General features: G+C 35.9%; 1 protein-coding gene across 1 annotated transcript; it reads right to left on the bottom strand.

Annotated features, from left to right (window-relative positions):
• Positions 1-827: 827 nt before the first annotated feature.
• LOC149774969 (uncharacterized) lies at positions 828-27330 on the bottom strand. Its single transcript, XM_089944613.1, has 9 exons — positions 27203-27330; positions 26136-26189; positions 7861-7940; positions 5261-5332; positions 4832-4973; positions 3344-3432; positions 2737-2808; positions 2152-2278; positions 828-937 (listed from the first exon to the last, which is right to left on the bottom strand). Exons 1-9 carry the CDS (start codon positions 27231-27233, stop codon positions 918-920), a joined length of 687 nt encoding a protein of 228 aa, XP_089800739.1. The 5' UTR covers positions 27234-27330; the 3' UTR covers positions 828-917.
• Positions 27331-27799: the final 469 nt, after the last annotated feature.

Genomic DNA, 27799 nt, shown 5'->3' with positions numbered 1-27799 from the left:
AAATATACACCAGACAGAACGGAAAATGCTATCCCTGGTTTCTATTAGAGAATCCCTGATAGTCGTAGCCAGAATTAATATTAAATACAAATTATATATATATATATATGAATGAAGTGATCCTGCATCAGAGTGCATAGTAATTTTATTTGCATTGTAGGATTTAGATCAATTTTCCTAAATTAATTTATGTCATCAAGATCTCAGTTGAATATGATTATGAAGAAGATCCAAGTATATTAATGACATTATCTTGTGTCAGACTAGCTGGGATTATCATTATTTTAGCAATTATGTTTAATTAGACTATGATCTAACTTGTTATATCTATTATTATCAAGATGTTGGATGAGTTAATTCTGAGCAAGATCTATGAATATTAATGAGGTAATCTCATATCTGATTGGCTGAACTTGTTATCATCATGGAGACCAAATTTCAATAAAGTGTGCTCCAAATTGATAAGTAAGTGTAAATAGGCTGAGAGGTTATATAATAAGTGAGATATGCGCACAATAATACAATTACATCGCATCTGATTGGCCATGCTTGTTACCTCTCGAGCTCAGAGACCTATTTTTCTTCCAATTTCTAGAAACTTTATCGAAACGGTGTAAATCAAGATCTTGAGTGACTTCGATTATGAGCAGGAGACAATGCATGTTAATTATATCTTTATCTTTAGAAATGATTTTCAATCGGATTATAGTAAAATAAGCAATCTCATCACGATATAAAGTTTGGGAGATAGTTTATACAGGCTGGGTTCTTACAATACTACATAAGCCTGCTTTGTAAAATAGCTGTTAAATTATGTAAGCCAGATGAATACTGTCAGGCCCAGTTAAGCCTCCAATTTTATTGTTTGGGCAATATTCATCTTTTCATGATTTTATGTATCCGGAAATTTGCCTCTTCTAACCGAAGTGTTTGTTTGCTGGAAAGAAAGAAAAAAAGTTGAAATTAATCCAGTGAAAGATTGCTTGCTACTCTATTACAGAACGTATAAAATATAAGAAAAAACTACACAGACGGTTTACAATATGAGAAAGGAGCACGTAAAAAAAGTATGCAATATGAAAAGAGTGCATACACAGAATGCAATGTGAGAAAAGAGCAAATACAAAAGTATACAATACGAGAAAAGAGCAAAATACAAAGTATACAATACGAAAAAGCCCCTATAAAGCAAACAATGTAAGAAAAGCTCACACAAAGTATGATATGAGAAGAGAGCAAAATACAAAGTATACAATATGAGAAAAGAGCAAAATACAAAGTATACAATATGAAAAAGCACCTATAAAGCATACAATGTAAGAAAAGCTCAAACACAAAGTAAACGATGTGAGAAAAGGGCAAAATACAAAGTATACAATGTGAAAAAGCACTTATAATGTATACAATATGAGAAAAGCTCAAACAAAGTATACAATATGAGACAAGAGCACACAAAAAGCATACAGTATGAGAAAAGCTACAAAGTATATTCCATGCACATTATGTATCAGGATGTGGTTGACATTATTATGGACTAGGACTACGTGATCACATTTTTCTATGGGGATATTTGTCTTCGCTGGAGTTTTTTGCAGAATTTATCTTTACGTTTTTGGAACTTAACTTTTCATTTGCTCTAAATAGCAAGGATTTGGCTGACGTGCAGTTAAACCCTAAACATACATGCATGCATGCCGCCCAAAAGTTTCATCTTCTTAATTCACATTATATACTTGGATGACGAATTTCGTGTGTGTGTGTGTGTGTGTGTGTGTGTGTGTGAACATTCCATACAAAAAGCTAATAAATGTTTCTTTCTCGATTTCACGTGCCAATCTTTTCTCGAGTTACCACTTAAATCGTGTGCTTAAATTTTCATACATTAAGCCTGTCAAACTAAATGCTTAGTCGTGTTGAAATGATGTACAGATTAAAATCACTACATTGTGTTCAAATGGTCTTATGGTATGTAACAATCAGTCTCATAGGTAAGCAGCAGCGTCACAATTTCTGAACGACGGTGTTTTAAAAATATAATGTCATAGATCGGAATTCAAGCATCATTACGTGTTCGAAACGTGTTACGGATTTAGCACCCTACATATGTTTAGTTCTTGAACACTTAACGTTGCGATGTTGTCTTGTACTTACTGATATTCTGGCAGCCAGCGATGTTACAGGAGGATGTGTTGCAGCAACCGTTGCAAATGTGCGTCCCATGCTGACGTTTGCCATGTGGAATTGTGTTAGTGTTATGCATAGATATGATGTCGCATATCTGAAAAAAGATAGATAGATATATAGATAGATCGATGGATGGATGGATAATCAATATTGAATCGTAAAACTTTTAATTCTCCAAACGATCAAAGATCTTCATTTTTCTAAGGTCTACATTCGATACCTTTTTCTGACCACTTTTCGTTTTTTAAAAGACGTTACTGTGACGTACAGCATCAAATGGAGATAAGTGTATCTGAAACTAGCCAGATAGTTGTGACCTATGTTCCAACCAGTTAATTCGAAATATTTTTTAACGAGAATAAAACTGGCATCCTGCTTATTTTTTTGTTTCAATTTTTTCTAGCATTCTATTTTTTCGATAAAAAAAATAAAATTATATAAGTACTAGCTGATATCACCTAACAGTAATGAGTCTACTGCGTTTTGAGTCTACTGAAATAAACAACCTTTAATGGCATATCCTCGGTATATTTCCTTGAACACAAAACATACCCGTTTCTGTCTGCATCCAAGATGATGTCGAATTTCACCCATGTCCGTATAGAACGTTTCGGCGAAACATTCCTGAAAGTCACACAATTAAAGATACCGTTAATTTTTATAATTTCCTACAGTGAGGCGAACGGTAGGAAGCAGAAGTAATCGACATAAGTATTTTTTCTTATAATGATTTTTAAATGTTGAGGGCGGGGTGGTGGGGTATTTCCTTCAGAATTTAGGACTACAGCAAACTCCAGCCACTACAGAGTCCTTGTTTAATCTTATGAGCTCTCATGACCAAACCATCGCACAGATATTTAAATCGAAACCAACTTGAAGCCTTCGATTATCAGGAGCCAAACACATGACACTAACGTCTAAAGACTTTCATTCTGTAATATATTACCGCGAGCTACATGTATATCATAATATTAATTTCAGGAAATTTAAATAAATCTTTTCTTTTAAAAGCAAACAAACTATGAAGGACTGAAAATATGAGAAATACATTATTTTACCATCATAAATTTAATTAACTTGTCCTTATTAATGAGTCTTTTTACTATCTGCCTATCATTTACATCAGCGAAATACTTTTATTCGTAGCAAATTAGTTTACCTGATCGGCTTCACAGTTCTTAAGTGTCTCACACGCTGACACAGATTCTAAATCGTTACATGTATAACATCTCAAAGCTGGAACCGGTGCTGAAATTGTGAATACATAGTAAGTATCACGTTAAAAATGTAAGTGTGGGTGTAAGAGGAAGAAATAAAAATACATTAAGATGATTTATAATTGTCTGTTTATTTCTGTCTGTACGCTGGTCGGTTTTTCTGTCTGAGTCCAAGAGTGAGGGCTGCATTATCACATCCAATAAATGAGTTCCCGCAAGCAAAAAGCAAAACATATGAACATTATAATGTTAATTTTTACAGAACATTCTCTTACAAACCCCTGCACCACGACGTAATCACACTGAGTCATCAAAAGACATATGCAGGAAGCAAGAAAGAACCTGTCCCTACCATACATTCTGTTTTCTATATGTCAGTGCCAGTCAGAAATATTCCCGTGCATACAGAATGATAACAATACTGTTGTGTTTACAATTAAAACTGCGGTGGCTCAATGGTTCTCGTTCTGGACTCGTGACAGGAAGGACGCGTGTTCGAATCCTGCCCACACTAGTCAGTAACAACAACCCGCCAATCAATCAACAATTTATACCTGGAAGGTGTAATTTATTCTCATCTATTAAAATTGGATGAAACAATTTGAATTGTAAAGCATTAAATGAAATGAAACTGACTCAGGATTTACATATCCAATCCCTGTTTTCCCTTTAAACCCAGTTTGCCAATGGCGATTCAGTCTCTTCAGAGATATACCCAAAGATTCCATTTTTATTACATTATAAAATCACTACTTTGACTACAGTCTAATAATTTTATTTTTGTAATACCTATATTTGGAGAATTGAAAGAATTCTTTTTTAGCTTCTTTGACTAAATGAGCACGTTTTTCACACTTCTATATTCTTTGTCAATTTGAACCCATTGTTTTGATTTTAGCGCTGAAATTCAAATTACTTCTTGGTGACTCGGTCCTTTTAATTGTTTTCTCGCATGAAACGTGGAAACTACTATGCAGATGAAGAGACAATTACATATAATGACACACCGCGTCAGCGAAACGCTTTGTCTAGTCTGCATTCTTTAGTGTTGACACTGCTGCCTGCTGTTGCCAGAAGTTGTAATGGAAGCCACTGTCTGCACAAACCATTTGATCCCTAAGGTTAGTCTTGTTTTGCTTTGTCGTATCAGCTTTATTTTGAGCTGAATTTTTAATACTTTAATGACAAGTAAACTACAAAGCTTGTATATTGCGAGGCACTCTGCTGACATTTTTTATGTGTCTCCCTTACTTTATTCAAACGCCTGATCAAAGGAACTAGGTGTTTCGACAAGAAAATTACAGATCTCAACTCCTAGCAACAACGACCTTTCCAAAGAACTCATGGCGCCAATAACAAACAGTTTGGTGGCACCTACGTCGCCATATCTGCTAACACAAATAGGACAAAATACGCTAATATTAACTCACTCGTCACATCACTGCAAAGTTTGTTGTTGCAGTATCCAGCATTACAACACTTGGTACAAAGATGGATCATGTTTCTTTTGTCCAGTTGACTATCCTCCTCCTCTATAGCTCTCCGTCCTATCTGGGCCATTAGGGAACAAACCTGAAAATATGACAGCTAATTAGGACAAAAAAATATACTGTTTTGATATAAATCTTCTTCACGTTATCTGCAAGTACCAAAAGGTCATATTTCATTTGAAACACGAGTTTTACATTTTTAATCTGCTATTTGTTATACGAATGTTTACATGCGTATGGACATACATACATACACACACACGCATATATAAATACATACATACATACATAGACGGACGAACGGATTGGTGGGTGGGTGGTGGGAGGAAGGATAGATAGATAGATAGATAGATCGTTAGGAAAAATTACCTTGTTGATCTTGCACCCAAGGTTGTATAGCACGTGGTTTTCTTCGGTGACATACTTATCTGTGAAACATTGCTGAAAGTGGAATGTTGATAGTAACAAGCTTTTGCTTTCAATATATGTCAATGTGGAAAAATGTGAGCAAAATGTGTACACATACAGAATCGTCTTGCTTTAATACGTAGAACTATCATGTACAGAATGTGTACATGTACAAATTCGTGTTTCTTTGATGTTGTATTCTGTCAGCCACTATCGGCCATCGTGCTCGTGATTGAAACCGATCATGCCATTATTTGTAAATTGTTTGCATAAACGACGCACAATCGTCTGCTGCACTGCAGTGCAAAAAAAAATCGACCCAGTACGACATGATCTAAAGTCTTTTATTTGATAGTAAAGGACACACTAGAAGATACGGCATGGGCGATGCATTCATACGTTTGCTAATGCTGATGTAACAACCTACAAGAAAGTATCGTTATACCATGTTCCTTCTGTAATTGTGAACACATTTAGATGAAATCCGGTTTATTAGCTACAGATTCAGATGCACCAAGTATATCTTAATATATTAATCACAACAGTGGACACAACATTTAAAAAAAATCAAAAAAACAAAAACAAAAAAATACCCATCCATCCACCCCAAATGACAACAAAAAAGAACCAGCATAGGTTATACTGCGTTTTATGGAAATAGAGACTGCGATTTTTTTGTACAAATGACCTTTCCGGAATCGCACCTGTTGGTCAACCTATGCAAAAGCCTATGTTCAGATCTCAATAAACAGTATGTACTCTGTTTAGGATGTACTACTGCTTTCTGTTGAATACAATTTACATTTTTCAGTGGTTAACAAATCTCCAGGAAGAATCAGATAAACCACTGATATATGTATGTGTGTGTGTGTGTGTGTGTGTGTGTGTAATTCATTGATATTTAATGAAAATTATTCATAGAGAAAATGTGATACGGGTTCTAAAAGAACATGTTTTTTTAAAGCAAGCAGCAAACGAGTAATTATTTTTTCGAAAACCATTCAGAGGCAGCGTCAAAATCTCGCGATTGTTTTGATATATCGTTCAAGCTACCAAGTCGAAATGGTCTTTTTAACGAAAATAAGTCAGACATATTTTGTTTCACATTAACGCAATAGGCCCATGGATGAATTCTTTCCTGCTATATCATGGCCAATGACGCCTTAGATCTAAAATGCAAAGTTTTTACTTTGGATCTGAACAAATGTCGATGCTAAGGTCTAAATCAAATTTAGCTAGAAACGTCATAGCAACTTCAATAATATGGCACATTTGATGATAAAGTACATACACAAAGAACTCTGCTGACAATTCCACCTGAAAAACATTATAGCTAAAATAAGCTGCAATATTGAAAATGCCAGTGCGGTGTACTTTACAAATGATGTAAAAAACTAACCATCAATAAAAAAAAAACGTGTTCATCGCTGGTGACGCAAGAATATGTACAATTTTGAGATTATATTATTCGCCATGAATCTGTATTAATTCGCAGCGGTAGTAAGCATGCTGTGTACATTTTAAGACATTTAGCTTGACAAAACAGGGTCAACTAAAAAATGGTATTGTTACACAAGCTGACAACGTCAAATCAGCCAATATCCTCAATAGGACAAGAATGCAAAGTCGTCCAAAACTATAGCATAACAATGATTTTATTCCAGCACACGATACATGCCTTCATACCTTTCAACTATGAAATTGTTTTCCATGGAAATCAAATATGTAATAAAAAAATCATATACAGTGTTATGACCAATCCATTGATGTAAGAAATCAAGATGAATAGAGACACACATCGGATGACTTACAAAGATGTCTTAAAAATCCTATTTGGTAGAATACGATGATAAGGTTCCAATCTTCTAAATACACTAAAGTAAATTAGTTCATACTTCCCATTGCAAGTAGAGACATTGTAAATCTCTACCATTTTTAAAATCCAAGCCAAAAGTTGAGTTCTTATATAAGAACGCTATCCTAGCTGGTAGCTGGTCTGAAATTATATATATGAATTCAGTATGTATCTGACGCGGATATCTTGCTCAGTATGGAATCGGAATATAACGCTCGGCTGTTTCCGTCATATCGAGAAATAGCCTTCCATGCTGTTGTAGGAATACATGTATATATAAATTTAATGATTCAGGTGATTAGCCTCTGACTGAGTGCTCCACATATGTTGCAACAGAAAGGGCCATTAATATTCTGAGTGTAATTCTGCTCCTTTTGTCGCCATATTGTACCACATAAACAAATGGATTTCGAATAAAGATCTCCATGACGGCTATTGACAACTGAGGTTTCTTTCTTGACTTGACGGTCAAGGCCAGGGAAGTTTCTATTTACATATAGTTATTACCAAAGGATTCGAAAGCGAAATTATGTGCAGAGATTGGATATCTGGTTCAAAAAGAAAAATAATGTGCACACGAATTTCGAAATGAAAGTTAGCAGGTCAGAGACCTTATCACACGAGATCAAAAACGCTCTTCGGTTGGGTAGTTTGCACTTTAAAAACATCATGCCGACAACACGCGTGAAATATTATATAATCTCACCTGGTCCGCGCCACATGTGATCACAGTCTCGCAGTCCACGGGAGAAGCAACTCGGTCGCAGTTATAACATTGGGGTGGACCTGAAATATAGAACATGCAGATATGAAGGTTGTAGATAAAATTGTAAATAATAATAATAATAATAATAATAATAATAATAATAATAATTTATTAATTGAAAAAAAGAGCATTTATCATGTGACGTTTCATTATGTGATCGCTACTGAAACATCCATTGAATGGTACAAGAGTTATATCATGACCTTGTGTCTGTTAGTATGTGAAGTCCATTGGTATTTGATGCTGACACGAGTCAACAGTAAGTCACTACTATAATACGTATATTAGTATGTGAAGTCCAATGATATTTGATGCTGACAAGTGTCAACAGTGCGTGACATCTATTAGCATATGAAGTACTTTAGTATTTTATACTTACAACAGTCAACAGTAAGTCACTACTATAATACGTCTAATAGTATGTGAAGTCCAATGGTATTTTGGTGCTGACAATAGTCAACAGTAAGACAATACTATAATATGTATATTAGTAAGCGAAGTCCAATGATAGTTGATGCTGACAGAAGTCAACAATAGGTCACTACTGTAATACATCTAATAGTTTGTGAAGTAAAATGGTATTTGGTGCTGACAAAAGTCAACAGTAAATCACTACTATAATACGTTTATTAGTCAGCTGAGTCCGATGGTATTTGATGCTGATAAGTGTCAACAGTGCGTTACTAGTATAATACTTCGATTAGTATGTGAAGTACTATAGTATTTGATACTGACAACAGTCAACAGTATGTCACTAGTAGAATACATATATTAGTAAGTGAAGTCCAATGGTGTTTGATGCTGACAAGAGTTAACAATAAGTCACTACTATAATACTTCTTTTAGTAGGTGACGTCCAAAGGTATTTGATGCTGACAAGAGTCAGCAGTGCGTTACTATTATAATACTTCTATTAGTATGTGAACTTCTACAGTATTTGATATTGACAAGAGTCAACAGTGAGCCACTACTATAATACTTCTAATAGTATGTGAAGTCCAGTGGTAGTTGATACTTACAAGTCAGCAGTTAGTCACTACTATAGCACGTATAATATTAAGTCCAATGGTATTTGATACTGACAAGAATCAACAGTAAGTCACTACTATAATACGTCTAATAGTATGTTAAGGCCAATGGTATTTGATACTGACAAGAGTTAACAGTAAGTCACTACTATAATAGTTTTCATAGCACATGAAGTACAATGGTATTTGATATTGACAAGAGTCAACAGTGAGTCACTACTATAATACTTCTAATAGTATGTGAAGTCCAATGGTATTTGATACTGACAAGAGTCAACAGTAAGTCACTACTATAATACTTCTCATAGTACATGAAGTACAATGGTATTTGATTCTGACAAGAGTCAAAAGTAAGTCACTAATATAATACGTCTAATAGTATGTTAAGGCCAATGATATTTGATACTGACAAGAGTCAACAGTAAGTCACTCCTATAATACTTCTCATAGTACATGAAGTACAATGGTATTTGATACTGACAAGAGTTAGCAGTGCATTATTGCTATAATACTTCTATTTGTATGTGAATTACTATATTATTTTATATTGACAACAGTCAGCAGTAAGTCACTACTATGATACGTCATATACATGTGTCTTTTTGTCGCAAAGACCAACAAATAATGTACATGAAGAGAATAGATCTCAATACATAAATGTCACTGGGTTTAAACTAGGCGTGCAATAACATATCGCTGAGAAGTGGAAAAAATGTGTGCAATAGGTGGTTCGTCTTAAAGATCACCAGGGTTTACTGTCTAGCTAAAACGTCTTAATTATATCAATACGTTTGCCTATACGCAGGCACGAACCGTCTATTCTAATCCCAAAATTATAATGGACACCATTCCTTTGTTTATTCACGAATTGCAGTATTTTATTTTGAATATCCTAACATAGCATATATTATTATAAATAATAAAAATGTTATAATAATATTACAAATCTCATTACTTCTGCAAATACTGCTGTATGTTATTTGAATTGATTTGATTCTTTTGCCTGTAAGTAAACAAATAAATGACTAAAACATATAGGGAAAAAATCAATAAATTCATTGACAGATTGACAAATGAATAGATAAATAAGTATATTCAGCCTATGTATTATAAGATATATTTATATCACAATCATAATCAAATTATCATTCAATATTAGCAGCTCTTACAAAATCTGTTTCAGTCTTATTGTAACGATTTCGGTAAATTTTATACAGTTTAAAATAAATCTCATGTTTATATTTTCGTCTTACACATTGCTTAAACGTTTCTCATGTATGATCATAGATTTTCAAGAAACACGTCATAAATTAATGAAAAAGAACATGCGCATGCATTGTAGTTACAAAATCAGATGGATAGACAGAGGAGGGGAAGAAATATCAGACACAACCCTGCCCGACTTGAAGAAGACAATTCCTAAAACGTAACAAAGACAATTTGTAATCTTCAGGTCATATATCGCATGACGACTAGAACCTTTAAGAAATACGACGTTACGTCATACCTTAAGTATTCTGCTTACTGCAGTTAACCTGTTAAAAACATAGAATATTGGCTAGGTAATGTGTACTCTCAGACTATCCGTCGTTATCAACTATCAATTTAATTAAAGCGCGTGCGCGCGCGCGCGTGTGTGTGTGTGTGTGTGATTTTGATTTTTAACGTAGCTTTAACAGTTTTTCACTCATATAACTACGATGTCTGCAGTGTGTCGGTTGATAGTGATGTCTAGCACTAAGGTATCATGCTGCAGACATGTAGCATGATGTCCCACCCAGTCGCATTATCCTAACACTAACCTCTTAACGCTGAGCGCCTAGCGAGGCAGCTGTTAGTATCATTTTTATGTCTTTGATACGACTCGGCCGGGGTTCGAACCCGCAACCTCCCACATCTGAGGCGGACGCTCTAACCACTTGGCCATTGGAGCGGTCCAGTTCAATTAATACATTTATTTGAATCACTAGATGGTCTCAGATTAGACTGATATGCAATCACTTGATGGGGGTGGGGGTGGTGCTGTCCTTTATATTATTGCCATTTTAAAGCATCCAAACAAATCAGATTCAAACTGAATATTAGTCAGTCTGATTATTCAATGGTTATAGATGAACATAAGGTAATTCATACTTAAGTAACGTTATTAACGGTTCTAAGAAAGCCGCATATACTGGCTAATAATTCTGGTCAAACTGAAAGAAAAATCATAGACCCAGATCTGCGAGTTCATTATGCTGGGTATATGCAGTATGCAGGTGGATCTGATATATAAGCCAGTATATAAGGTACGTATATATGTATATATGCAAATTTTATTCATGCATTAGCCAGTATGTAAGGTATGTATATATGTATATATGCACATTTTATTCATGCATTAGCCAGTATGTAAGGTATGCAGATTTTATTCATGCATAAGCCAGTACGTAAAGTATGTATACATGTCGATCTACAAACATTAGTCATGCATAAAGTCAGTTTATAAGGCATGTGGATATGTCTTTATGCAAATATTAGCAATGCATAAAAACGCCGTAGTAAACCAAACAGAAACGAACTTGTAAGAGTTTAAATACAAGTACTTCGACATATCCTCATTGTTTGATTACATATAAATTATCTGTACTAATTTTAGGTTAATTTCTTTACCCCACTGCCACGCTATGATCCCATGTATGATTAATGATTTACATTTGTTATCAAGTTTCATCCATACAGGTTTTATCTACCTTGCTCTCGGACATCAATATATAACTGTTTCGTCGGCGCTGATACCAGACACTTTTACAATATCCTTGTTAGCGTAAAAAGAAAACCACTGACATTTATTGAATACAGCCTCTCAACATATAGAAATCGATCTAGCAAGGGAAATCAGCTCCTACCCTAACTTACCCGTTGTCGACTCCGAAATAGATTCTTTGAGCCATCAATCGTAACGAGAGAGGGGGTGGGGTGATATATCATTTAATAAGAGATCACCTAATCGAGTTTATAAGTAAATGTACAGAGGTTAAATATTCACAACACAACATATATGTAGTCTATGAAACAAAAACTGTGAAGTATGCGAAAATCAAAAGAAAATTATTAACGACGTGGTAGTCCGTAATTTTAGGCCTGCTTTTATATTTTTTATTTCTTTTTATGCCGCTGGAAGTTTTACAAATGCTCTCTCTCTCTCTCTCTCTCATATTCAAAATAACTATTTGACCTACCACCATGATTGTGTGAAATAAGACCATGTGCCTATGTTATCTTAGTCCCAGATATGACGCAATCGTACTCATTCAACATCATCAACATGGACCTATATTAAATTTGCACTAAGGGTCTAAAAAAAAATCTCAACACACTGATTTTTGCATAACAGAATCTTTCCTGATGCATCGAACATATTTAATTTTACACAATTATCACATTAACAAACATAAAGATAGGTTCAAAAAATGCATACAATCAAAGCAGTAGTTTCTGATATGTTTTGACTCAAATTCCTTTTGTACCTCATATGTTTCAGTACACTTTGTGGGAACTTTTCACACCTGTTTGACCCACAATATTTAATATTATACAACAACTCTATCAACAGCAGGCCCAGGCTGACAGCTCTAACACTAGCAAAGCAAGGGTTAGTGATATTTCAGAAAGGTTTTTTGATCTGTGAGAGTATAAAATTTAAGTGCACAACATTGTAAGATTACACCATGTAACTGAAGTGTGAGATAATGCAAGGGACACAGAAGAATAATAAAGAGCAATATACACTTATTAAAATTAATCAGCCCGCCGGTGAGACAAAACAATAGATTGGCATCTGCTCTCTTCATCTCAGCAACCCGGTACAGGATCAGACACCTCTTTCAAATCCTAGCAAGTGAACAGTATGGTTAATAACTCCATAATTGGTACCAGTATTGACTTCTTCCCTTATGGCTGGTAGGACAGATGCCGTATATTTAATCTTTGCCGTTAATTACTGGGTTCAATGAAAGAGCAATTAACGAAGCCAAAATGCTTCCTGAAACTACACGTTCCTTTAGAGGTATTCAAGTTTTACCTGCATGACTGGGGAAAATGAAGTTTTTGTAATATTCAAACGGAATTCCAATGTAATAATTAGTGAATGGTGAAGATAACCACGTATGTAGATTTGATGTCTGATGTTTATCTGATTAAATCTATCCTATTTTGGTTTAGTTTTCTTATGATCAAAACTAGAAAGACCGTCTCTCAGTGTGAGAATCAGTTTCTCTTCTTTTATCTGCTTGAACTATACTGCTCTCTCTTCTCTGAATAATTCGTAAGCGGAGTTGAGTGATGGGGGTGGTGGGGTGTACTCAACTTACGTACGTTAGGTATCAAAGAAAACCTAATGGGTGAAAGACAGTGACAGCCCAACTCTGGAGGATGCTAAAATTCCAGATATGGCTGAATCGAGGTCTTTGTCAACCAATAATCATGCAAGTACATATACTGTATCTTTCCAAATCAACAGGATCTAAGAATTATTGAGGATGCAGGCGATTCTATTGTCAGTACAAATATTGAACAAAAAATTGCAGAATTACAAGAACAGTTGGATAAGATTTGAAGATAAACTCTATAGAAGCTAGGATTAAATCCCTTGAGTATCTTATCAATTCGAGGAGTGATGAACTTGAACTGGGCAGACGTATAAAGACCGTACGAATATACAGTATCCTCTAGGAGAAAAGGTGAATGGGTGGTGGCTTTGAAGATCTAATGTATTTGGAAACCGCAAAACCACCAGGTCCAGATCCACATTTGCTAAGTTTATCTCACGCAGCATAAAAGTGGAGATTTCTGAGAAAAAGGAAAATCTGAAAACCGTCGTCATAAAATCTCACTCTATGGATGATGCTTCCGAATTTCCATGTGTTCAACAGAAACTACAGAACCGAACAAAGCACATGGGTAATATTCAGAATGGAGTATCTAACAAGTACTCTAGAAGAGTGGATCAAACGCGTCAGCAAACTGAACAATGAACATAAAATGACACTTATAGACACAGGCAATGAATGCAATAAATATTTTAATTAAGACGACACCGTCGAGTATGTAATTCAAAAAGGCGACGTTGCAAGAATTCGGATATTGTTTAAAAGTTAGAATGAACGTCGAAGCAATTTCTATCACAACAACCCACCACTAACTCAAACTGAAAATATGGCTCGTTTTATCTTCGGTACCAGGAATCAAGTTTACCAGTCTGCTAGCTCCAGCATTTCATTTTTCTTTATGCTTATTTGTGTTCTAGTTCAATCTTTTTTGACCGCTCATGTCGCCTAGTGGTTAGAGCGTGCGCCTCAGATGCGGAAAGTCGTGGGTTAGAACCCCGGCCGAGTCGTACCAAAGACTCATAAATATGGTACCAGCAGCTGCCTCACTTGGTGCTCAGCATTAAGAGATGACTGCTTTGACTGGTCTGCCTGGTGTCAGAATAAAGTGACTGGGTGGGACATGAGACAGGATGCTACATGTCTGCGGCATAAAGCCCCATTGTTATACATCACCTTCTAGTGTCACAATGCAGACATCGTAGCGATATGACTGAAAAAGTGTTAAACTACGTTAAAATAATTCCAAATCTCTCTCTCTCTCTCTCTCTCTCTCTCTCTCTCTCACACACACACACACACACACACACACAGGCACGCACACACACACACAAACACACACACTTTTATAGGGGCCACGAGTGGTCGAGTGGTCTAAAGCGCTCTCCGTTACGGATCACTGCCATCTCATCTACCCCGAGTGGCCGAGTGGTCTAAAGCGCTCTTCGTTACGGATCACTGCCATCTCACCTCTGTCTGCGGCGGTTCGAGTCTAGGATTCAGCCAATGTGGGTATGTGAGAAAGCTTGCCAGTAGCTTATCGTGGGTCGGTGGTTCTTTCCGGCGTTTTCCCGGGTTCTTCCTCCACCATTAATACTGGCCGCCATGTATAGCCTATCGCGTGCTGAAAAATGGCGTTAAACCCCACAACAACAACAACAAAGCCATCTCATCTCTGTCTGCGTGGGTTCGAGTCTCGGATTCGGCCAATGTGGGTATTTGAGAAAGCTTGCCAGTAGCTTCTCGTGGGTCGGTGGTTCTTTCCGGGGTTCTCCCGGGTTTTTCCTCCACCATTAATACTGGCCGCCATGTATATAATCTTTATTTGTATGCAATGGTCCAGTGAGTGGGTGTAACTGTGTGCTCAAATACAATATTTTTTATCGTTATTTTCACCCAGTAGTTTACGATCAACTGTTAATATTGTGAGTTTGTGTATATGTGTGTTCTAGTACAACCTTTTTATGTCGTTATTTTCAGAGCGATTCACGAACTACATTTAATTGTTGTTTTGTTGCTGTTTTGGAGTTTACCGCCATTTCTCAACACATGATATACGTGGCGGCCAGTGTAAGTAGTTGAGGAAAAACCCCGGAAACCCAGGCAAGACCCACCTTGCAAGCTTACTCACATACACACATTATCCATGCTCGAGGCTCCAACCAACGCGGACGGACATGAGATGTCAGTGGTCGGAAACGGGGAGCGCTTTAGACCACTCGGTTATCCGCGGCCACAAATTACATTTAATATTTTGAAAGGTGTGTGTGTGTGTGTGTGTGTGTGAATCAATGTGCCCATGACAGATCCATATCAGAATAAAGTAAAAACTAATAATATTAGAAACAATTATTTAGAAAGAGCATTGAATTTTTCTACTAAAATCTTTGTTGAGCAAATACTTTCCCCCGACGCGGGATCCATTTTAATATAAGTGTAAAGAGACACGTCTATATAAGACAATAATGTCCATTTGTACGAAAAATATTATTTTTGCGTACGGCTATTTTACCTCTTTTCAGACACAAACGAAACTAAATATTTATTTCGTCTTTTTTCATCCTGTTTAATTTTTTAATTTCACTGCATCGTTCTATTGTATCACGAAACTGGCACTATCTTATCGCTAAATCGTACGAATGATATGTGTCAACCGTCTCCAGAATAAGTTTGAACATTATTGGACAATTTGCTGTTTCTCTTTTATTTAAATATTTCATTTGTTTTTTATGTAGCTCGTGACCGTTCTGTTGCTATAATTTATATTAATACATTTATATTAATATTCGGAAACTTTGGGTTTTGTAGGAGGTTGTTGTGGGTTTAGGGTCATTGTTCAGTACTTGATACGTGGCAGCCGGTATATCTGGCGGCGGAAACACCATTGTTCATCACATGATACTTGGCGGCCCGTATATGTGGCGGCAGAAGAACCCTGGAAAATCTTGGGAAGGACCGCCAACCCATGGGAAGCCACTGGCAACCTTTATCATATACCCACTTTGGTCGAGCTGGAGACTAGCCCGTGCAGACATCGGTAAGATGTCGGCAGTGGCGTACTACGTGTAAATGCCGCCCGGGGCGACGATGATGGTCCAGCGGGGTTTTAGCACCCCAAGACATCTTGCGCCCGGGGTTTTGGCGCCCCGTCCGTACCACAACCCCTTTCCATTGTATACTACTGGGTGTCGGTGAACTGTAAAGGCGAGCGCCTTAGATCACTCGGCCATCTAAAGTAGAAAGAAAGAAGTGTACATACTTTTTATTGTTTTGTTTACATTTCACCGTATCTTTGAGTTTTGTTGACATTTTCCCCAAGATTTGAACATACGTTTTGCACGCTTAGAGCATTCGTGATAAAAAAAAAAAACAAAAAAAAAAAAACAATTACCTGAATACTTTTCAGTTCATTGACAATACCAATATTTAAGAAACTGATTGGAGAAAACATTAAGTTCATTTTCTGGTTACCTATGATGCAAATAAACTCTTGACCGCACACAGTCTCCGCGTTTATTTTAGCTCAACGCTGTGACAGTCGTGATTATCAATATTGATACCTATCCATGAACCCTAAAGCTGTACAGGGTTCTGCTTGGGCATTGCACTGCAAGGACTGGGACACAGACAAGCAAAATGATGGTTAGATACGAAATAATAATTCCTTGTTTCACAAAAACTCGCTTTAGTAATAGAGGATATATGTCTGTAAAATGTGTGTGTGTGTATGTGTGTGTGCTTTTGTGTGTGATTTGGATTTTTGACGTAGCTTTAACAATTTTTCAGTCATGTCATTACGATGTTTGCAGCGTGACAGTTCATAGTGATGTCTAGCACTGTTGCAGCATGCCGCAGACATGTAGCATCATGACCCATCCAGTTACATTATCCTGACACCAGGTCCACCAGTCTTAACACTAAGCTCTTAATGCTGAGCGCCTAGCGAGGCAGCTGTTTGTGCCATTTTTATAAGTCTTCATTATGACTCAACCGGGATTCGAAGCCCGACCTTTCGCATCTGAGGCGGACGCTCTAACCACTAGGCCATCGGAACGGTCTCTCAACATTGTCTTGTGTGCAGGAAGGTGTTCTTTTTGAAGTTGTTTTCATTACTAGTACACAACTTTACTCGTTCCAAAATAAGAGAAGCATGAGTGGGGATGTGTGTAATTTTTTAGTAGAGCTGAGTAACTTCGATGTTATTTCAGTCAGTAAAATATGTTTACAGCAATCAATTCCAACAGAAAATATTAGCTTTCAGACTATTATAGGGCACCTGGTCAGTGACAGAATAATATTTTAAGAGGTACCGTGAAAAACATATAAATATAAAAAAGACATCTGATAACAGTACCAAACAAATGAAAATTATTGACATAAAAAAGGAGACGGTACCTAAAACGTGAGGGGCAGAGTTGGTAAGACGCAAATAAAAGAAAATATAAGCAACGTCAATCACTAATATACGTTGCACATAAAATGTAATAGTGATAAAATATGCACACACAAAGGCACGAAACGAAGATACTTCAACATTACTACATAACAAATGTATCACATAAAACATTTATACATAGAACAAGTAAAGAAAGCAAAGCAGTTAACGCAAGAAAATGCGATTTATCACACGAGATAAACATTACAATTTATATCTTTGATGTTGTACACGCTGAACATATTTTTTTTCTTAAAATTTACTGACGAGCTACACAATTGGTGGGAGTGAGCTGTACATCTCCATGGAAGTGAATTGTACACCTGGTGGGAGTGAACAGTACACCTGGTGGGAGAGAACTGTACACCTGGTGGGAGAGAACTGTACACCTGGTGGGAGGCCAATCTTTGCCCTGACTCTCAAACATGTCGAAGAATTAATGTAATCGTAAACAATTATATACATTCAGTATTTAAACTGATCTTGTACGATGGGAAATCGCACGAGACTTCAATGTTAATCGTTCGTTAAGTGTTTGAGAGCCAAGGCATTTACAACTTTTCACTTGAAGTAGGGTCTTAGAAAACTTAACTGGAGGAACACATCAACACAGTAAGAACAGTAGTGACAGTTTAAAAATATGCGCATGCTGCTTTCTTATTCGTTTTCTTAAGTCTATCCATATAAGTCATTGGCAGACTACACCAAATGTTGGAGACCGCTGCGATGGCCTAGTGTTAGAGCGTGCGCATCGGATGTGGGAGGTCGCGGGTTCGAACCCTGGCCGGGACATAACAAAGACGTGTAATGGCACTAGCTGCTGCCTCACTTGGCTCTCTGCATAAAGAAGTTAGTGTTAGGACTGGTCGGCCTGGTGTCAGAATAATGTAAATGGGTGGGACATGATGCTACATGTCTGCGGCAGGATGCCCTAGTGCTAGATCTCAATATAAGCTGTCGCATACGTGGTAGTGATATTACTGAGAAATTGTTAAAGCTACGTTAAAAATCCAAATCACGCACACACACACACACACACACACACACACACACACATTGTAATTGATTTTGAAAGGAATGACATTGTTATACAACAAATTTTCTTAGTATGGATTAAAAAAAAGCAGAAACTTATTTTAGATTTCCATATATTCATTTCATTTAAATCTAAGTCTAAATAATCAGTTTACGAATCTCGAAAATGTCTTTTTGTTGAGGTTAAGAAATATGTTAGTTGAGCAAGTTTTGGTTATGAGATCAACATTGGGCTACTTACTTACTGCTGTTTTACGGCACAGAAATATAACGACGCTATTATTTCGTCAGTAAAGTGCCATGCCCAAAGACAAAATTATTGAGGACCCTTGCTGATCCTATGTTTAGAATCTGAGACAAAGACAAAGTTATTGAGGACCCTTGCTGATCCTGTGGTTAGAATCTGAGATAAAGACAAAATTATTGAGGACCCTTGCTGATCCTATGGTTAGAATCTCAGACAAAGACAAAAGTATCGAGGACCCTTGCTGATACTATGGTTAGAATCTGAGACAAAGACAAAAGTATTGAGGACCCTTGCTGATATTATGGTTAGAATCTAAGACAAAGACAAAAGTATTGAGGACCCTTGCTGATACTATGGTTAGAATCTAAGACAAAGACAAAATTATTAAGGACCCTTGCTGATCCTATGTTTAGAATCTGAGACAAAGACAAAATTATTGAGGACCCTTGCCCTTGCTGATCCTATGGTTAGAATCTGAGACAAAGACAACATTATTGAGGACCCTTGCTGATCCTATGGTTAGAATCTGAGACAAAGCCAAATTATTGAGGACCCTTGCTGATCCTATGGCTAGAATTTGAGACCTTTGGTCGCAATTCTGGCACGATATCCACTTAGCTACCACATCTTCGCTAGCCAAGGCTATCATATCGGAACCTTAGCTAGCTACATTGGCTCATTCACTGTAAATAATGGACAACTTTGTGATACAACTAGCCGCAAAATGCCTTTCGCCTAGGCAATTCATATTAATTGACTTTCACCAAACTCATTTTGGAATGGAATGTTCTTTTTTTGCCATTTGAAATAAAACTTCACCACGAATATAGAAAGTGTCTTAGTCTACAAATTTTAAGCTGAAATGTAGGCACATTTTCAACATACACAACTTCAATATCATTTTAGTTCATTAAACGATGATCTTTTCAAAACCCAGTTTGTATTTGACAATAATTGTTTATGCGGAAACTGCAAAGCATCTTCTCATTGCACACAGTATCTTGCTCTCAGAAGGGTACAACTGCAACATGAGATGTTTAAGGCGGCTCGGAAGTTCATAATGAACAATTAAGATATTTGTTTACTGTGCTTCGTCACTATGTCTTCCCACTTGCCTTATATATTTCAAGTACGTATTAAGTATCTACTTATATACGAACTGAACTGCAGTTTGAAGTACTTTAACTTTGCTCCCCCCCCCCATCATGTGCATCAACATTTTCATAGTGTGCCTTTTGTTATGCAGCCAGACATTCCTGCTATTAGTACATGTCGGTTACTGTTTCGTACTATTACAGTATTATGCATACAATATTCTTAAATATCGTATTAGTCTGTGTAAATGTCAACACCACAAACGTAATCCCCACCCCATCCGCCATTGTTGATATTATCAATCGTAAATATCAAGGACGTATCGAACGTTTATGGCCCATGCTTTCGTTTACCATCTTTTGTCTAAATGGTAATGCCTCGAAAAATGGTCTTACGCTTTCTCGACGAGAGAGAGAGAGAGAGAGAGAGATCACTTTGTACACTTTACTGTATACATGGACTTGTATATGCACGTATACAAGTCCATGCTGCATGCGCTTTTGGACAAATTCGATAGTCTTTCAATATCTCTAGAATTTTCACTAAGGCCCAATGTATGAATTATCCTTGAAAAGTGTCAAGATAGGACGGTGACTAAAAACAACAAAACTGTTCGCATGATTGGTCCCCTAACAATAGATTTGAAAACTTCAAAACAAACTGTAAAGCAAGTAAACATTACAGATCTATGATATATAACTCCAACGAACAAACGAGGAGTGTTTAAAATTTGTATTTTAACAAGACAACAAGAAGAGCGAGACCAAAAAGAACAAGAGTACTAAAAGCTAGCATTTCTGGCTTCCAGCAATTATATATATATATATATATATATATATATATATATATATATATATATATATATATATATATATATATATATGCGTGCGTGCGTGTGTGTGTGTGTGTGTGTGTACAACTTTTAAGAAAATGAAGTTTAAATAGAATTCCCATTTCGGGTGTCATTTCCGACCAAAGTTTGAAAACAATGTTTTTAGCTACATGAAGTAAATTCATTACAAGATAAAATTTAACACCGATGACATTTACTCACATTTTACTGGAGACTTGGTATGACTAGTAAAAATTCCATATATAGCGGCTTAAATTTTGACAACCAGTATACCTTTTTCAATATTATGTATGTTTAAGTTATATTCCATTAGCATAAATTCAAGGAATAAAAATATCAATATGCTTTTCAACTAATTATCTATGTCCACTTTATCTTTCTTATTTCTACTTGCTTCCATAAATACTGAAAGAAGAAGAGAAGCAGGGAGAGGAAGGACGTAAAACTAATCAAAGCATAAAAAAATACAAATAAATATCTGACAAATCATTTAGCAATGATCAAATTAGCTTTGCAGATACATTGATCAGCAAAATGGTAGTAAATGGTTCGAGATCAATGGAGGAATAAACACCTAAACAATTGAACTACAAAAAAGAATAAAATTGAACTGATCATTTTAATGTCCCATTATGTCCCTTCCAGGTAGTTGGAAAATTTCAAGGATTTATCGTGAATTTCTGCATAAATACTAATGACCGATAAGCTGTTCGTATATGTAAACAGGTGTGCCCATAAAGTTCACATCCTGGAACGCCATTGTTCCCTACGGAGTTCATAACTGAAACAATACGACGTTTCTTCCTAGTATAAACGTCTTGTACGAGAAGCGAACTGAGTCACTTTTAATCTTAAACTTACTGAAAGTAAAGGGGGTGAGGGCCACTAACGGCACATCAATACCGAGTTAAAGCTATGCATGAAAAAAAAAAACGTGTCATGGGAAATAATAGGTGCAGTTGTGTAATGATATTAGAAATTAGCACATACAGTTGGGTAATGTTTATGGAAAATAATACGAACATTTGGTTAACGCAATTGGAAAATAAATACGAGCATTTGATTGATGTAAATGGAAATCAATAGATGCATTTTGTATTAGGTACGTTAAATATGCAGTCACTGATTTTCACGTATGCTCAGCCCTAGTTTGTAAGTCGTGTATAAACTAAGGTATTATTACAAGCCATGGTTTGGTGTCTAAACATTGCCACAGGCTAGAGTTGATCTCTTACGCAAGGTTACCGTGACCAGAGAAAAGACCCAACATCTTAAAGCGGCACAGGCGTTGGATGGCGCGACTTCTCACCTATGTGTCAGAGCTTAGTCCTAAGATCAGAGGAATCCGAGGGGGACCGGGGCGTGTTCTAAATCCGTTCCCACATGGACAGACAGCGAGAAGGACATTGTCAGCTAAGTTTGATTGGATCGGGTCAGCGACACCCAATCGGAATTTTGACAACAATTTCGATCTGAATTATAACTTCTAAATAGCAAGCAAAAATTTAGTGTCACCTAGGAAGATTGCTGCGCAATATAGGGTTTCCCCGAGAAAGCCACTTGTAATTTGGCGGTAAGACTTAGAGAGGAGGTTCTTAGGAAAGATAAAGTTTCGTAAAGGTCAGTCAGTTATTTGCTCGATTTTTGCAGACTACTTAGGCATTGTTATTGTAATTATGTGTAGTATGTATACTTAATTAACAGGATCTTTTAGTACGTATAATTACCTTTGTAGTGTTTAATTTACATATGTATTTGCGAAATGAGCTTGAGTATTATGTAGAGAATTATGTAGATTGTTAGCTTGTGGTCAGAATTAATTTTGTAATTCGCTATTAGGTTACTTCGTAGTAAACTAGTGCATTTATTCATGTGATATGTTAGAATTTACACATGCTTGAATTGTGAATTTGGAAAATGGTTGAAGTGTGTAAGATTCGTTAAAATGAATGTATGTATATATCAGGGTATGGATATTTGAATATTTGTGTACTTTGTATGAGTTGTAATGTAAAGAAATGCGTCTGATTGTTGTTATATTGTTTAGTATGGTTGGATTAGGAATATGTACTTATGTTACGCAACTTATTGATGCCGTGGTTTAATTACGGCGTTGTTTTACCATACAAGAACGTATGAGTATTTCGATGTGAATGAATGCGTGACGGAAGAAATTTAATAGCCGTTATCTGATGATAGGCTGGGTGTAGTGTGAGATGAGAGGGCTAAGGAAAATATTGTACCGTCCTTGACACACCACACTAATAGTGAACCATAGACAAGAATGATCTACATTCTCGACTTTGATAAGATGACTTTAGATATCAGACTTTCTTAAACAACTGGCGTGGCAATCCTTTGTTGTCCTGGACGGATTACAAGTCAGATTTAGTCGGCCAGCTATTTAGATTGGTAACGGTTTCTTATTATTCATCATAAATTAGTACGGATGAAAACATAATTGTTGCAATCAATAAAATAGTTCTATCTATCTATCTATTTATCTATCTATCAATGTTGCATTTTATCAAGAATATTGGTAAACTGCTATCGTTATACAAACTCTTAAAAAAAGGAAATGCAAATGAACGTCCTAGCAACAGAGGCATTAGTTTACTATCTGTATATAGCAATGGTATTGATGTCGATTTTAATTAACATGATAAATGAATGGCTGGACGAAAATGAATTACTTGGCGAAGAACAAACAATATATATATATATATATATATATATATATATATATATATATATATATATATATGCGCACACACACACACACACACACACACACACACACAAGTATATGCAATACTTATAGACTATAATAGAGCGGTTGTTAGGATAGATAAAATTTGACTGTACCAACAGCTAGGTTTTGGTAATGGAGAGAGAAAAAAACAATTTTATTACCGATGTATTTAATTTTCCTGTGGGCGTCCGCCAAGTTATGGTTTATTGCCATCTTTATTTCTGAACTATCGGAAATCCTTCGTAGCTGACGTATGCAGGAGAGTTTAGATAAACCTTAGAACTATTTTTACCGTTGTATAAAGACGATTTAATTTTCATGCCGACACTGCCCACCAGTTGCTAAATATTCTCAGTAGACTGCATACATATTGCTTATGTGGAAATTGAAATTGAGGATGAAAAAAAAACAAGAATGAATGTATTTCGCAGAGGTGGCCATCTAAGAATTTATGAGTAGTGGTGTTATGGACCAACACAGAGAAAGATTTAATCATGCTACAAGTATATAGGATGCATATGTTTCTTCCAAAAATCATGGTATATGTGCCAGAAATCTCTGTCTTTGCAAACCCTGAAGGCTATACATAATTTGAAGGAATGTCTTTATACATTTCTCAAAAATACATGTAACTGGATTGCTTCGTCTTTATCTCTCGATGATGGCTCCCATTTTTGATTATTGTTATGAGGTTTTGACGTTTAGAATGCCACTGATACTGAAAAAGTCATGTGTAGTTGTGTAAATATATTCTTGGTATATCTAAGTCTATTCCAAATGCATTCATATATAATGAATAAGAAGAATTGGTATGCAGAATATAAGATACAAACGTATTTTGAAGTATTGGCTTATAATTCTGAATGTTTGGTATAGTCAAGGCGTAAATGATGAAGGACCATTTTATAAAATGTTTAGTCAGAGATATAAATATACCTTTAGTCAAAATCTTCAGAGATTAAATCAATCGAAAGACAGAATTTCTAATAGTCATTGAGAGCAGAATTCACTAGACAAGGATGTATAGAATTGTTAGGAGATGGAGATTGATGTTATATAATCACTATGCAAAGAGCGGGTAACTTGCAAATCAGAGGTAGGATAGGAAGAAATGAAAATATTGGTTACGAAGAAAAACCGTGTAAAATTTGTAATATTCATATTGAAAATGAATTTACGAAGAATTATTATCACTCATTTGTATATACGATTCCAATTTTAGAAACATTTATGACTTTTTTACAGAACGATACTATTAAAATTATGATGACTTATTAGCAATGTTTACTATAAAGACCTTAACGATTATAAAACCCGTTTATTCTCAACTTCTGCTACATAGACTTTGGATCAATATAACAAAACTTCTCTTTTCTTCATGCTGGGCTTTCTTTAATTTAATAATGGGAATAATGGGTAATGTGTAATTGTATTTCATCCAACTAGAACAAAAAGACAACAATGATTACTTTCATGAATAACGCTTCCAATAGATACGATTCTGTTACACTGTAAACTATTTTTGAACCTCATGATGCATGGATATGTGCTACTGGCAATTGTCTGTATTATAAATAAATATTATTATTATTATTATTGTCATTATTATTATTAGTAGTAGTAGTAGTAGTGGTGGTGGTAGTAGTCTTATTAATTAATTTATTGTCATTGTATCCGCCTTTGTTTTCTTATTTGTAGAAAGTGAGAGGAATATATTAGATATGATCAAGAAACACAATTTAATTTAGTCTCTCGATAAAATTAAGTATGACCTTTCAGATGGCTCTTTTGGTAGTAGGGACGGACATTTAACACATTATTATTTTTGCCTGTGGATTATCCTTGCACTCAACCTTAATAGCTTTAGTTCAAAAACTAATAATTCGTTATCACTATATTCAACCAGTTAAACATCCACCCTCAACGCTTGCCTTTGTACAAATTTCGACACAACAAAAATAAGGAAGCAATCTAAGTGGTGTGTCGGTGTGGAGTCATGAAAGTGAAATGGAGATAATTCAGGTAATTTCAGAGTAGCTGAAACCAGGGCAACATGACACAGTCCAGGAACGATTGAATCTTGGCAATTATGAAGGCCGAAATTTGGCTTTATTTTCTGTCTTACACGCCATGCATACAAAAATGAGAAAATCTCTAGACGCGACAATGTTGTATTGGGTAATAGGATAGAAAACCACAACAAAGACATGTGCAAAGCAGAATGGATGCCAAGATTAACACACTGCTTCGAACATATCAGTACACAAGAAAAAGTGAAGACAAAAATATAAGACAAAAATACGAATTTAAATCTGTCTTGATATGGCTTTGACTGGTGGCTTCCAAAGAAAGTGCTAGATATCAAACGTGCTGAAGAAGAAATATAAACTTTGGGAAACTTACTATCTCTGTTCACCAACACATTGCTTTCAATCCCACTGATTCCCAGTAGAAATACTGAAAAGAGAGGGGAGATCTATTTATCTATCTATCTCTTTCTCTATATATATATACATACATACATACATACATACATACATACATGCATACATACATACATACATACATACATACATACATACATACAGAGACAGAGACAAACAGAGATTGGCAGAGTGATATACAGAGATTTAGATAGAGGCATTATATTGAGAAAATAGGAACAGTGGAATACAAGCCAATAAATCTATCATTAGTTAATTTTCCTACCAACATGTATTGCAAGACATATATACTCCGCGTGAAAATTTTAAGTGTGACGTGTATTTCATTCATTGTATTCATCGCTACGTCTCTACAGTGCCTAGTATGGGATCCACGTTAACTCAGAAAGATAATGTTTATTTAAAATGCAGATGTACATTATACTGCTACGGTGGCCTCAGTGGTTAGAGCGTCCGCCTAGGATGAGGGAGATCGCGGGTTCAAACCACGGCCGACTTATATAAATGGTACCAACAGCTGCCTCGTTTGGCTCTCAACATTACAAGGCTAGTGTTAGGTCTGGTCGGCCTGGTGTCAAGATAATGTGACTGTGTGGACCATGAAACTACATGTCTGCGGCATGATGCCCCAGTGCTATACATCACTATAAACTGCCAGACTTCAGACATCGTGGGGATATGACTGAAACATTGTTGATGTAATCACACACACACACACACACACACACACACACACTGATATACATGATACATATAAGATGGAGATCGATCCAGGATGTATGTAATGGTTTCAACAACTGCGAGCAAATTTATACAATTATGTTTTCACTACAGAATCCATTGACATTCATTTTAATTCCTATTTACTTTTAAATCTCAATCAACATGTCAAAAATAGCTTTGAAAAGGTTTAAATGAAATTTGGTATGAAAATCCGAAATGGAAGAAGTTCTTGAGTTTTAAATGTTGGCATGCGTAACAAGATATCCAGTGATTCTACGTTCATGATAATAAAAAATAGCTTACCAACACCAAATACAGAGTACAATGTAACCATTTTCGCCTTCGTCGCTTGGTCTTCTGTTCCTTGAAAGAAAGAAGGAAGTGTGGTTACTTAAAGAGTTGTTTCTTATCAGATTACGTGTTGAGGTCACGATTCCAAACTATAATCAGCTTGAGGTGAATATATACAATCCTCCAGTTTTTGATCTGTACTACAACGACTCTCCTTCTCTGAGTTAATAACATAGTTCCTACTCATTTGGATCTTTGATAAATAATGGCCCCCTCCCTCGTCCCCCGCAACAAAACAACCAACCAACCAAACAAACATGGCTCATGCAAAGTAAATTTTCAACATGTTTTGCCTGGTCGCAAATCTCCTAACTGAAAGAAGGAACTTCTTCTTTCGTCAGTTTTGGTCATTGCTCCAATCAATTACACTTGACTACATTGATAGTGTTATCCCGCACTTAACATTATACATTGGTGCATGCACTTTACGACATTGAATCTGTTGTGCCATGCTTATACACCAGTTCGTAAACTTGGTTACACTGAAAATGTCATGCCATACTTTTTTTTTCCTCAGTGCTTACAGTAGATTATTATAATGGGAAGCTA

The sequence above is a fragment of the Sinohyriopsis cumingii genome, unplaced genomic scaffold, assembly GCF_028554795.1.
Source record: "Sinohyriopsis cumingii isolate HCF-2022 unplaced genomic scaffold, ASM2855479v2 utg000066l, whole genome shotgun sequence".
In the NCBI taxonomy this organism is placed as follows: Eukaryota; Metazoa; Mollusca; class Bivalvia; order Unionida; family Unionidae; genus Sinohyriopsis; species Sinohyriopsis cumingii.
The sequence above is the reverse complement of the archived record's forward strand: the minus strand, read 5'-3'. Positions and strand labels throughout refer to the sequence as shown.

Bases quoted from the DNA above. Each gene is read 5' to 3' on its own strand.
- LOC149774969 (XM_089944613.1), bottom strand. From the start codon at position 27,233: ATGGTTACATTGTACTCTGTATTTGGTGTTG. The intron at 2,279-2,736 runs GTATGTTTTGTG...ATCTTTTTTCAG, and splicing joins TTGGATGCAGACAGAAACGG to ATATGCGACATCATATCTAT. The intron at 938-2,151 runs GTAAGTACAAGA...CTTTCTTTCCAG, and splicing joins CGCTGGCTGCCAGAATATCA to CAAACAAACACTTCGGTTAG.